Source organism: Galeopterus variegatus, unplaced genomic scaffold, assembly GCF_000696425.1.
Source record: "Galeopterus variegatus unplaced genomic scaffold, G_variegatus-3.0.2 Scaffold11350, whole genome shotgun sequence".
In the NCBI taxonomy this organism is placed as follows: Eukaryota; Metazoa; Chordata; class Mammalia; order Dermoptera; family Cynocephalidae; genus Galeopterus; species Galeopterus variegatus.
In genome coordinates, this window is record NW_007737461.1 from 35,764 (window position 1) to 49,815 (window position 14,052).

Here is a 14,052-nt window from a genome sequence, read left to right on the forward strand (position 1 = left end):
TAATGATCCAATCAGAATAGTTAGCATGGCTATCACCTAAATATTTATCATTTCTATGTGGTGATAGCATTTAAGATCCTCTTTTCTGTCTATCTTGAAATATACAATACAATACTATTAGCTATAGTAGACCTAGAGCACCAGAAATTATTCTATCTTTTTTTTTAATTGAAACATAATTGATTATACGTATTTTGGGGGTACAGTGTTGACTATCAGTATTTGTGTACAATATGTGGTGATCAAATCAATATTATTAGCATGTTCATTCTTACAAGTCATGATTATTCTTTGTGTCCCTTACCCAATTTCTCCCTAGCCTCCCTCCCCCTCCCCCTTTCCCACCTTTAGTAACCATAGGTCTGTTGAGCCCATGCTTCAAGGGGACTGTACACATACATGCAGAGGCAAGGTACGGGCAAGCAACCAGGTGTGAAGACACAAAAGCAGATCAGACCTGAAAGCCTGTTACAGGCAAACTGAAGGCCAAGCAGAATGTTGGATGATGTTTGAAGCAAAAAAGAACATGGAAAACCATAGCTCAGTAGGACTTTGCAATTCTGAGTTTTCATCTTTTTCAGAGAGAGTGGTCCTACACTCAAAATGGAAGAACAAATGTTAAAGGTGGCTACAGAGCCCAAGGTAGATCAACAGAGGACTAATTGGCCTTGGAAAACACACACTCATTTGAATCCAAGTTGCTGGATGAACCTATAGTGTCATTCAGGGGACACTTTGACAAGTCCAGAAAACAGTGTAGTTTCTTTTGGATAATTTGCCAATGAGAGGCAAACATAAATGTCCCAGTTTTCAAAAAATGAGAAAAGGGTATATTCTGGAAATCACAGACTGACACACTTCATTCTGATCCCTGGCAAGATTCTAGAATAGATTATTAACCAAGTAAATGCCCTTTACACACAGGCATTAACTTAATATGAGTTCTCTTACTCCTTTTCTGATAGAGGTCGTAGGATGGTCATTTAAGAAATGCTTTTTGATCTCAGCACAATGTCTTATGCTGTAGTGAAAAGAACGTAGGATTGAGGTCTGGAGACATGGATACTAATCTAGTTCCACTGTTAGTAAGATGAATGACCACAGCAAAGTTTCTTAACCTCACTGGGCCTCATTTATGAAAGATGAGGCATGTCCTCTTAGGCCCGACTCATTTCTGAGTTCCGGGATTTCACCTTACAATGAAAAGTTAGCTGGGAGACAGTACAGTCCAGACAATGCAGCCCCAATAAAGCAGCCACACCAGGGGCTGTTAATACATGATGACTGGTGTGTTAAACTGACAAAGGGGAGGGATTGGTCATTGTTTTGTCCTTTATACACATGTATTAATGACTTAACCCCCAAATGATAGGAGAGCTGTGATAAAGGATCACAGAAGGAAGATTCGAAATAAGTTTGACAGACTGGAGGAGGCTTGTGCTGAGAGCCAGATGAAGTTAATTAGCATAAATGTAAAGCCCCATGTCTAAGTTATTTTTTTTTTAACTACACAAGTTCAGGATAGGGATAGGGAAAAGCTGGCTGAGAAGTAGATCATAGGGTGAAGGTCTGGATGACTGAGATGACCAGCCGTTCAAGCTGATGTGATGCTGAGCTGCTAACAAAAGGGCTAGTGCAACTTTGATCGTATTTAACAGTAAGGATAATGGTAATGGGTAACATGTTCTGAGCTCTTACATGGCCTTTGCACATTATCTCATTTCTAGGGCACAATTGTCATAGAATTCCCGCCCCAGCAAGTGCTGGTGTTGTTGCCACCTGTCCTGTCAGATCCTGTCATGGATGTTGGGGCCTTACCAAGTAGGAAGGTAACAAACTGGAGTGAACAAAACAGGGCAACCAGGATGAGCAAAGGTCTGAAAACCAAGTCCCATAGGAGAGGGTTAAGAGAGTTGACAGCGCTCGGAGGAGGCACAGCCAAACGGTAGTGTAAGAGGGAGGAGAAATTAAGGAGTGGTAAAGACTTAGGCTCTGCTTGCCTGCAGTCAGATCTGTGTACCTCCACTTGTAAATTGTGTGACTCTGAGTGCGTTACTTAACCTCCTCTGTGCCTCAGTTGCCCCAAATGTAAAAAAGGGTAGTCCTAGTAACTAATGTATAGGATTATTATGAAGATAGTAATTGAAATGTGTATAGAAGGGGCCGGCCCGGTGGCGCACTGCTACAGTGCACCGCTTGGGAGCGCGGCGGCGCTCCCGCCAAGGGTTCGGATCCCACATACAGACCAGTTCCCACTCACTGGCTGAGTGAGGGGCAGGCGCGACACTGAGGGTTGCGGTCCGTTGCCGGACAGGAAAAAAGACAAAAAAAGGAAAAAAAAAAAAAAAGAAATGTGTATAGAAGCTTATGTGGCAGATGGCAATGCTTAATATAGATGCCCAGTGATAATGATGACTATCAGCATGTATCTGATGGGCTGGCCCCTGATGGAGAAGGAAGGCTCATTCTGTCTGGCTTCTGAAGGCTCATTCTCAGATGTCTGGCATCTGAAGAATAGGACCAAGGGATTGGAGCAAGAAGAAGAGAGAATCTGGATCAACATTTGAGAGACTTTTCAAATTATCAGAATTTCCCAATGAAGAAATAAGTCTCCAGTTACCAGAGAAGCTCACTTTATTCCATTTTGTAGTTGGGGAAACAACATTTTGTAGTTTGGCGATGATGATAACATAAATTATGAACTTCAAATAAATCAGGAGGTCAGTCAATATGAGGGGCAACAAGCCCTACCTTTCTCTTTCTCCTTCGCTGAGAATTCTCTGCAAGTTTGGATTTGTAGGTAACCTCAAGGACAGTAGATTTTTATTGTGTGCTTTTGATTTTTGGACTTTGTAGTGAAATCCCCAAGTTTGAATCCCTGCTCTGTTATTTATCAGCTGTGCAATCTTAGATGACTTAGCTCGCCTCTCTGGGTCCAGTTTTTTCTTCTGTAAATGAAGTAAACTAGCTACAATCCTGGGGAATGAGGATCAGAGCTAATATATTTCTTGCTGTGTTGGTAAGCATTATGCCAAAGAGGGCTGACTTTATAAATATGTGAGACACGCAAATTCAAACCTCCTGGCCTTTTGTACCTGGCAGGGGATGCGGGTGGTAAAGGCTGGATAAGGAAATTTTGCTACCTCAGCAATTGCATATGCCAGAATTGCACTTACAATACAGATGTGGGAGACGGGCAAATTCTAAAAGCCATACAAATCTTAACATCTTGTACTTCTCACAAGGCGGATAAAATTAAAAGGGATAAAATGAAAGTGTTCTGCCATTTGTTGAGAATCTGCTATATATTGGGCCGGCCCGTAGCTCACTTGAGAATCTGCTATATGTTAGGTTCTGGATTCAGTGTCCCACTAAATCTTCACAATGGTTAGGAAGGGGCAGAATTGATGATAATGAGGTTAGACTGGAGAACAGTTTTGCAATTGACTTGAGAACCATCCCTAATGCACTTTTAGACCTACGATGATCCGCCGGGTGCCTTGCACTGTCTTCCCCAGAGCTGGCCACAACTGGAGCTCCCCATCCCACTACAGTGGTCAAAGCATTAAGCCTGAGCAACTTTGCCCAAGATTCAGCTTTTGACAGTGGCAGGCAGGGTGCTGGCTGAGGACATGTCACATCCTTTAAGAAAGTCCCTACCATCCACACACGCACACACACCAACATACACACATAGCACCTCGGGTTGCGATACACTAAGAACACTTACGGAAGGCCTTTTCTCTCTGTCCCCCAGTGCGACGGGGTTGGGGTGGACCTGAGCAACATCTTCCTTGAAGGCATTGCCATTCTCAACATCCCCAGCATGTACGGAGGCACCAATCTCTGGGGAGAAACCAAGAAGAACCGGGCTATGATCAGGGAAAGCAGGAAGGGCATCACTGACCCCAAGGAACTGAAATTCTGCGTCCAAGGTAAGCCAAGCATGAGGATAATTGCTCCAGGTCAGTGCCCCAGAGGTAAGGGCATTCAGGTAGGTCTGTTAGCAAACTGTATCAGGACCTAAGCAGGCTCTGTGAGGCTCTGAAGCCTGCCGGGGACCCGGTGCACTGGGGATAGGCTGACTCATCATCTCTCATGTTGCGAAGTTTACAACACAGTTGAGAATACAGAATTCACAATAAGGGAGTCCTAAATGACAGTCAGTAGTCAAACTGTGGTGCCTCATGAAGGTAGGAGTCAAACGCTGATCCTGTTGGTCTACCAGTGTTCTCCAATATCCGAAATCTAGGGGTCAGTTTTCAACCCTCATCGTGCTGCACTTTTCAGTGGCATTTGACCCAATTGATCACTCCCTCTTCCTGGAAACACTTTGTCCCCTTGGCTTCTAGGACTCCGCTGGCTACTGGTTTTCCTCCTACCTTCCTGGTCACTCCTTCTCAGTGTCTTTTCTCTCTGGCCTCCCGATGCTGGAGGGTCTCCAGGCAGGGTCCTTAACCCTCTTCTCTCCTGTCTGTCCTCACTCCCTCGATGACCTCATCTAACGTAAGACTTTATTTAAATACCACGTGGGTATCCATGATGCCTCAAACCCTGTCTCCAGCCTCCCACAAGCTCTAGGCCTGTGAGTCCAGTGCTGCATTTCCCTTTGCTGTTTAACAGTATCTCAAACATGTCTAAAACTGACCTTCTGCTGTCTGTGCCCTAAACCTTCTCCATTCACTGCCATCTCCATCTCGGTTGATGATAGCTCCAACCTTCCCGTTGCTCAAGTCGAAAAATTTGACACACCCTCAACTCCTCATGTTACCTCTCATTCTCAAACCCAGCCCATCAGAAAACCTGTTAGCTCTACTTTAAACAATCCGGGATCCAGTCACTTCTCACCCCGAGCACTGCTACTTGGTCTGGCTGCCATCCTCTGTCCCCTGGATTACTGCAAACTCTTCTCACTGGATTCCCTGCTTCTAACCCTGCTATATGCAGTGTGTTCTCACCCTCGCATCAGAGTACCCCTGTGGAAATATGACAGATCATGACACTCCTCTGCTCAAAACTCTGCAGTGGATCAGAGTAAAAGCCCAAGATCGTACCATGGCCTAGGAATCCGTGTGATCTGGCCTCCCATTACCTCTAGACATCTTCTCTTGCTCTCTCCTCACACACTCTGCCTCCACCACTCTGGTTCCTCTACCATAGCAGCTGCTTCCAGGAACTGGCTATCCTTTCTGTCTGGAACACTGGGTTGTATGCCTTAGAAGCCAGCTGTGCCTTCCATTTTAACCCAGCAGAATACAAAACACAGCTTTCTGAGAGTGCCCTTAAAACTACCTGCACCCCCAATCCCTTACCAGCCATTTCCACCAGCAATCCCAATAGGTACTCAGTCAAAGCTCCTGGCAGCTGGTTCTTCTGTGGATTGCATGATCCCTACAGCTTCTCAGTGGGCTGGTGAGCTGGGGGAGAGAAGGCATGTGTAAGGACATTGGCAAAGGCACTCTACCAGCAGGCAGGACACCAGCTTCTAGTCCAAGTGCTGCTACTAACCTATCTTTTGCCACCTCACTTTTCTTTGCCATAAAACCAGCATCTCATGTAAAAGTTTTGATAGCTGGATGAATGGTGTTGAACCAGATCATTGGTTCTTAAATCAGACCTGCTTGTTGAAAATGAAGATCCCTGGACCTCAGCCCAGATCTACCTAATCAATCTCTGGGTTGGTTCCCGGGAGCCTAAATTTGTAATGAGCTCTCCCCATGATTCTGATGGGCAGCCAGGTTTGAGAACCACTGATATAGACAAATGGTCTTTGTCTATATCAAATAGACAAATAGTCTCTTCCAGGCCTAGCACTCCATGGATCTGGATCTGTGTGCTTTGATATCCCAGGCTGTTAATGCTAAGGTTGTGATCCCACCAGTAGTAGGAGACAAAACTTGACTGGCTGTTCAAGGGAGGGGTTACTTGCTTATTTCACACCCATCTAATAGATAATCAGATTGTTATACAGATGCTCCTTGACTTACAATAGGGTTTCATCCTGATAAACCATTTTCATTACAAGTTGAAAATGTTGTAAGTCGAAAATGTATTTAATACACCTAACCTACTGAACATCATAGCTTAGCCTAGCCTATCCTAAACATGCTGAGAACACTTACATTAGCCTACAGTTGGGCAAAATTATCTGGCAAACACAGTACACTGCACAGCATCTGTTGTTTACCCTCATGATCACATGGCTGACTGGGAGCTGCAGCTCACTGCCGCTGCCCAGCATCATGAGAGAGTATCGATAGCCCAAGAAAAGATCAAAACTCAAAATTCGAAGTATGGTTTCTACTGGATGCCTATTGCTTTCGCATCATCATAAAGTCAAAAAACTAAGTCGAGGACCATCTGTATTCCAGGACAAGGTCATCAAGAAATATTATCTCCATACCCCCATTCTTTAAGAAAGGACTTAGGAATTTTTATTTCTCTGTTGTCCTCTTAAGTCCCATTTATTTCAACAGTAAACTTTTCAATTTGTATAAATTATTAAACTGAATAATGTGTTCCTCCTTCCTGCCTTGGCAGGGAAGTTGTGGGTGCGAGCAGAGAGTGGGGGCAGCACCAGTGGTTGTATAAAGTTCCTGAAAACTTTCCTGCCCTGGTGCTGCCATCTCAGTCCCTGCTCTGGCATCCAGCCCTATCAAAACAGAGAAGAGAATCAGCAGAGCAGAATCTGCCCCGCAACCTCCACTCTGGGGCTTGGGGAAGCTCTTGCTGAGGTCATGTTCTGGTTAGGACTCCAGGACAACCTCCATCTTCCCCTTACATGTCTGAATTAATATCTTCCCCTTACATGTCTGACTTTATATCTTCTCCTTCTTCAAGCAAGAGTAAAGTGTCTGCTGATTGCTCTTGACCATCATATACAGGAACTCTCTTCCCCAAATCCCCCTTTCCCACCCCCACAATGTACTTTCAGAGCTAAAAATGAAGACACTTCCTGTTCTTTAGATGAGGACATGAGCTGATCAGAGTGAAGACCAAGGAGGGAGCCCTGGGCTTCTGGGTTTTGCAGAGACACCAACACTGAGCTTTCTTCTTGAAGGGCTATGATCTCATGAAGTTGAGTTGTTAGTGGAAAAAGCTAAAGAGGCAATTTATTTTAGTAGAAAAACATTGTCCAAGGAGTCAGGAGACCGAGGCTCCAGTCCAGACTCTGCCTTGCACTGATGTGTAACCTTGAGCAAGTCCTTTCATCTTCTTGGGTCTCAGTTTTCTTTAGCAGTAAAATAAGCAAGTCTGACAATCATATTTTGATCCACAAAATTAAGGCATAATCAGGTATTGTTCTGACACGAAATCCTTCTTGGACATAATTATATACAAAGTTCTTCCTTCTTTGAGTGAGTTTTGTCCCAGGATTTATAGGCTAGTGGCTGAGAAAGCAGGGAGCTTCCTTGCAGGTTCTTCATTTGCTGGGATTCTTTACTCCTTGGCAGCTTCACTGGGCTTGGAGGAGAAGGCAAAGTCAGGAGAGAGTAGGAGGAGGAAAGGGGTTTATCACAGGAAGTGCAAGAGGAAATGTCAGTGGTAGGTGTTACTGTCAAATCTCTCTTATCACAGGTCAGTCTTTTTCTCCTGGGGGAAAAAAAATCCAAGTAAGAGGGTCATTCAAGATTAGCATAAAATGAGTTATATGAAAACATTAAACTGATGAGAAAGTAATAGGGGTACCAGGAAAAGCACCAGACTTGCAATTAGATAACCTGGGTTTAAATTTTGACTTTATGCTTTCTAGTTTTATAAACCTTGGAAAGTTGCTCAACCTCCCTGAGTCTCAGCTTCCTCATCTATAAAATAGGCATAATAACACCTAGCTTGTTATGAAGATGATGGATGTGAAAGTGCCTGGAACATAGTATACACTCAAACCTTTTCTTTTTAAAATTTCTCCTCCCCTTTAATTCTATTTTCTCCTGGAGCATGCCAGTCGATGTCTGATTTTGAAGTTGTTGCCTTTAGCATTACCGTCTACATGAAGTACCACTGAGAAAGTGCAGAGCTCCTGCCAAGCTCTAGCCCAGCCTCTGTTCTAGCACATTAAACTTATACTATCAATTGCACATACTGTCTCTTTTTCTAGACCTTTCAGATTCCAAGGACGGAGCCTGAGTGTTATTCATCTTTATATCCCCAGAGCCTGGCCCCAAGTAGTTACTCAAAAAAAGGCTATTGGATAAATGAGAAGCACATGGCATTGGTTATTTTTAGTTTTTGTAAAAAGAATAAGAATAGTGAGAAATAGTCTCTTGTATTTATATTTCATTTTGGCTTGCAAATAATTTTACATGCGTTAACTTAACTGGTAATCCATGAGCAGGGTTAGATCCAGCTCTTTCATATTTCTGTTTCATAGATGGGGAAAATCAGAGGCCCAGAGAAGAGGCAGGACTTATACAATTTATGTTCAGCAGTGGCATCAGAACCAAGACTCAAGCCCATGTTTACTAGCCTAGTCCCAAGTGCCTGGTGTCCAGCTAGAAAATTTGTTAGACAGTGTACTCTATGTACTGCACAAGCTGGGCATTCAGAAAACAGGAAGCATTTAGACCTAGTCCAAGGAAAGGCTCCACATCTACTGTGGAAATTCTGCTACTCCTGTAAGACCTACCTAATGGCCATCTCCTTTCTGGAGTTTTTGGTGCCCCCCCCCCTCAGAAGTCAGCCCAGCCTCTGAATTCCTAGAGCACTTAAGTTTGCCTTCTATCTCGCCAGCACACTGATTATGGGTTGCCCTGTGTCACAGGCATCTGTATTCCCATCGTACCTTTCCTCTGCCAGTACCTGGAAAATGGGGAGCATGTGTTCTTCATCTTTGTGTCCCCTTCAAAGCCTACCACCTGCCTGGCTCACGTGTGTTCTATAAATATGCTTGTGGAGGGAGGGAGAAAGGGGAAGGAGTCTTGCCTTCAGGTTGCCAGCACAGTAGGCAGTAAAATCTGGAGCAGGACAGAAATGGGTATTTAGTGAAAAATCTTGGGGAAAAAAAATAGTCTTAGGAAGAGTTGTATGTGGGTATTTGTGAGGCTGAGAATTTAGTTTCATGGAACCATTAGAAACTCATTTGATAAGTAAGGTGTGCTGGCCATTTTCAAATAAGTGATTCAAATATAGCTTATTGGACTTGCAACTGTGCCAGTGCAGAAGAAGAGACTCACCATTGAACTAGGATTCAGAAGACCCAGCCCCTCCTACCTCCAACCATGTGACACTGGATGAGCCACTAAACTCTCCAAGCCTCCATTTCAGTCTTCACAACATAGAAACAATTATGGTGTCTCTCCCTCAGTGTTGTTCTGAGGGTTAAATGAGATCACCCATGTAGAGCTCTTAGCAGAGTGCCTGGAACTAGGGGAGTGCTTGGATAGTGGTCAGAATCATTGTTAGGTGATAAATAGAAGGTATTTAGTTGATGACAAGAAAGGGCCCACATTTAGAACTTCACTCTCTTGACTTCTGCTTCAGGAATTTGGTCTAGATTATCTTTAAATTATCGGTAGCTCTAACAACCTGTCATTCTAGGGTTATTTATTGGCACTGTACTTAAGTGTGCTTGGCTGTGCTGCCAGGGTGGGGGTTGCCCCTGAGCTTGCTGTCAAAGTGAAGGTAGAGGGTACCAGGTCTGGAATCCAAGCAAAGCACTAAGGCATGGCACAAAGCTGGCTCAGTCCCCGTGAGGTTGAGAAGCAAAGTCCTGGTATGCTCAGCCATTGTCCCAGCCTGAATTATAAATGCAGAGACTTCCTACATATTTTCTCAAACTGTTCACTGAGCCTCACGTCTGCCCCAATCCAGCCTTCAGCCTCAAACTAGCAGCAGCCTTGAGCCTGTGTTACCTACCCTGAGCCACTCTGGCTGGTTGATAGTAAAGCAACATTTCTTTCAGTGATTTCACATTCAACCCATTTGAACTGCAAACAGGGTATCCTAGACAAGATTCTAAACAGGAGGGGCAAAATCTCCCCAGACTTTCACTGGACAAGACTGTATTTTTTGCAATTCTTGGTGAACAAAGACAGGCAGACAAACTCTCTTGGGGGAGTATTCACTTTGAGTCAGCCCATGTGTAGCTCACAGGCACACCTAGCCTCGTATTCAAACCAACTGAGCAGAGCAGACAGTGCTCACAGTCATCAGATCTGCCCTCCCAGATGTGGAGACTTTACCTGGGAAGAGGGAAACTGTCCCTCTGCAAAGTCCGCTGGCTCTGCTACTTCTCAAGCACACATGGTTCAATCTGCCTGCGCACTGTGCCAGTGTGGATTTTCACTAACTGTATGGACTATGCTCTGAATCCCAAAGCAAGGGAATGGGATACCATCCAGCCGTCTCTCAGATTCGCATTCCCAGATGAGGAATTAAAGCTCAGCTGGGACACTGCAATAATTGTGAGCACAGGAGCTCATTGTTTCTTGGGATTTTCACTTTCATGAAGCCATAACTGATGGTGGCCTTACGGGTTCAGGAGCTGTCCAGGGTTGTAGGTTCCCAGTGTCCCCATTCTGTGGAGATCCAACAGTCACAGTGAGTGAGCAGTAGCCAAACACTACTCTTTTGGGTTGAGAAAAAATAAAAATGTTCCCCAAAATTATGCATTTAACAGAAGTCTCTCTGGCCAAGTTCTCTCCTGTGGGCTGAGATAGAGCAAGACGAGTGACTCCTAAAGAGCCCTGGGTGTGCTGGGTGTGTGTGCACTGGGACTCCCCTCAGCTCTGAGAAGTAACCATGGCAACATACACGTCACTCCTGTTAAACATTTGCAGGCCTAAAGAGAGACTTTGCTTTTGATAGAAAAGCACAGCTTTATCATTCAATCCTTCAAGCAGCCCACATTGGAATCAACAGGCCCCAAACTGGTTATTACCTGACTTTTCTTTACACGCTCTCCCCCTCCCCTAAAACCCACTGTCCCGTGCCACCCCACCATGTTCTCTACCTTGTTCATGTCTCTCCTGTTGCTCAAGGTAGAGACCCAAAGTCACGCATTGCTCCTCACAGCTGGCTTGAGAACTCTCCTATAATTATTTATTTACAAGGTATCTCTCCTGCCACACTGTGAGCTCCCCAGGGAGCCCCAGATGTCATAGTCCCTTCTATATCCCTGTGTCTCCTGCACAGTATCTGAGACCTCAAAAGGGATTATTAATATTGATTGACCAAATGTACCTAGAGTCAGCGGCACATGGAGCGGTGAGTTAGGGAATTGTTTTTGAGTTGGTGTCTCAGCAAAGTGGAATTTGTGTGACTGAAGCTGGCTTGTGATGTTCCGGGATCCCTCTGCCAGCAGCAGCCTGTATTAGACTCAGGAGATCTGCGTCCAGTCCTCACTCTTCCCTTCTCTTAGGCCCCTTTCTATTCCCAGATGAGTCTGCATCAGGCAGTAGCTGTGGTCTATTTCCACAGACCTCTAATGGCAGCTGGCAGGAAATGCTTTGTTGGACTCTGCAGAGTGAGGCCAGGTATATTTGTGTGGCTTGCAAATGGAGGCCACATAACATGGTTCTCAGATGCCTGTTTCTATAGAAACTATGATGTTTTCTACACAGTACTGAAATCCCAGAATCATAGGCCTCTTAGAAACTTAGAGATCATTTTGTCCTCTGGATCAAAAAAGTGAGAACCAGCACAGTGAAGTGGCTCAACCCAGATTGAAGTGCAGGTCTTTTAGTTCCTCAGTCCTCTAAAGTAGGGGTCAGCAAACTTTTTCTGTAAAGGGCCACATAGTAACTATTAAAATAATTAGGCTTTGGGCACCATACAGTCTGATGCAACTACGCAGCTCTGTCCACTTAGCCTAAAAGCAGCCATAGACAATATATAAATGAATAGGCATGGCTTTGTTCCAATAAAACTTTATTTGCAAAACAAACAGCAGGCTAGATTTGGCCCTTGAGCCATGGTTGGCCAATGCCTGTGCTAGAACCTCACATGGTCCACGTACCAGGAGCAGTGGCATAACCTGGGTGTGTGTCGCAAATGCAGACTCTCAAGTTTCACACCTGACCTGCTCAAGAGGGAAGATTAATTGACCTGTCCAAGGTCAGACTAATTGGTGGGTCTGAGACTAGAGCCCAAGTCCTAGGACTCTAATTCCAGCTGTGTCTCCTCTCCCTCACTCCCCTCTCCAAGACCTGGGAGGGGTTGGTGAGGTGGAAATGTGCCTCAGAAGGCTGCTCAGCATCTGCAGAGGGGAAACTTGCTCACACAGGTTCAAGGTGGAGTTGAACTCCAACTTAATTCCTGCCTCAGGAGCTTTGCTGCTCAAAATAGAACCACAGAGCCAAGGAACCTTTTACTTTTCACACGAAGAAGAAACTTCTAGTCTAGGCTCTTTGGCAGGACTACACACCTTAATTTTTCCCTCTTCTGCTTGCCTTATCTTGGCTCCCAAACCAGTTCCTATGCCCCTGTAGAAGCTCTTAGACCATTTAATATTGGGCATCTTCTGAGACCCATCCACAGCAAAAGTTTGTACTCTACACAGTCTGAATGTTAGAGTACTTCTTGGTCTGTTTCTATTTTGTGTAAGAAATGTTTGTCTTAGTGTTAGTGTTAGTTCAGGATGCTATAACAGAATACCATAGATGGGGTGACTTAATCAACAGAAATTTCTTTCTCACAGTTCTGGAGGCTGGGAAGGCCAACATCAAGGTGCCAGCTGACTTGGTTCCTGGTGAGGGCCCTGTTCTGAGTTTGTAGATGGACCCCGATTGCTGTATCCTCACATGGAGAGATCATTTCTCTCACATCTCTTCTTGTAAAGGAACTAACCCCATTTATAAGGGCTCCACCTTCATGACCTAATTACCTCCCAAAGACCCCACCTCCCAGTACCATCACATTGTGGAATAGGGCTTCAACATATGAATTGGGGGGTGGGGACACACAAACATTCAGTCCTTAGCAGTGTTTAATCTTCTTAATCAACCAACAAATATGTATTGGGCTGTTATTGATTGAATACTTACTTATGTATATTTAATTATTTAATCTATTTTATGTCTGAGGACACTGAGGCTCAGTGAGGTTAAGTGATAGGTTCAAAATCACATCAATAATACATGACGGACCCTGGATTCAAATCTTCCTCCAAGTACCTAAGGTGCCCCAGGTGCTGTAGAGGATGCCACAAGAATATCAAGTGGTCCAGCCCTCAAGCAGTTCACAATCTACTTATCTACATATAAGAAATATATGTAGATCATGTTAATACTGCTATAACAGGCAAACACCATGGAGTGGCAGAGACAATGAGTATCATAAGAGTGTGGGAGGCAAGAGAAAGAGGGTCTCTCCTTCAGAACTTATTCCAGCTGCCCAGCACTGTGCCACGTATGAATGGATGAAGGAATGAACGAACAAGATAGAAGTTGTGTGTGCTAGTACTTGGAGCTGGAAAGGACTTGAAAAGATGGTGAGTGAGAGAGAGGAGCATGGGCTGGGTCACTCCACACAGAAGTAGCAAAAGAGAAGACTGGAAAGATAGAGACTCGAGTAACGTCATGGAATTTGTATACAATCCTTTGAATCATAAAAAGATGAAGGTTTTTAAGACAGGAGCAAGAGAATCTGAGAGTCATGTGCAGTTTGGACTAGAAGAAAGGGAAAGGAACTGGCAGCAAAGAGACCAATGAGGAGGCTACTGCAGAATGCAGGCTTATAATTCTAAGGCCTCAAATCAGGAGTCAGCGGCCCAAAGAAAGAGTGGAAAGAAGCCAATAGTAAGTGGCGGATAGACAAAGAAGACACTGCCCATGGCTGATTCCTCCCTTTCCACAAGCCACCCAACAGGACCCCTGCTTCTTCCATGCACAAGCTCAGCCTTCCACCTGCCTCCCCCACTACCAGGCTTCTGTTAGCAGCATGGATGCCTCAGGCGGGACCTGCATCTCTGCCCGTCTCCAGGTCAATTCATCCACATTTGTTAAGTACTTGCTTGAATTTAGCACTAGATGTTGGAAATATTTTACATTCGTCAACTCATTCTAATCCCCTACAGCACTCCTGAAAAATACCTTATAGAATAGAAAAATGAAG

General features: G+C 44.6%; 1 protein-coding gene across 1 annotated transcript in view; it reads left to right on the forward strand.

Annotated features, from left to right (window-relative positions):
* Positions 1-4,574, forward strand: part of LOC103610586 (diacylglycerol kinase gamma-like) — a 22,887-nt gene extending 18,313 nt beyond the window's left edge. The window contains exon 2 of the mRNA XM_008594728.1: positions 3,758-4,574. Within this exon, the coding sequence (XP_008592950.1) occupies positions 3,758-4,027 (270 nt within the window). The 3' untranslated portion in view covers positions 4,028-4,574. The remainder of the gene's footprint in view (positions 1-3,757) is intronic.
* Positions 4,575-14,052: the final 9,478 nt, after the last annotated feature.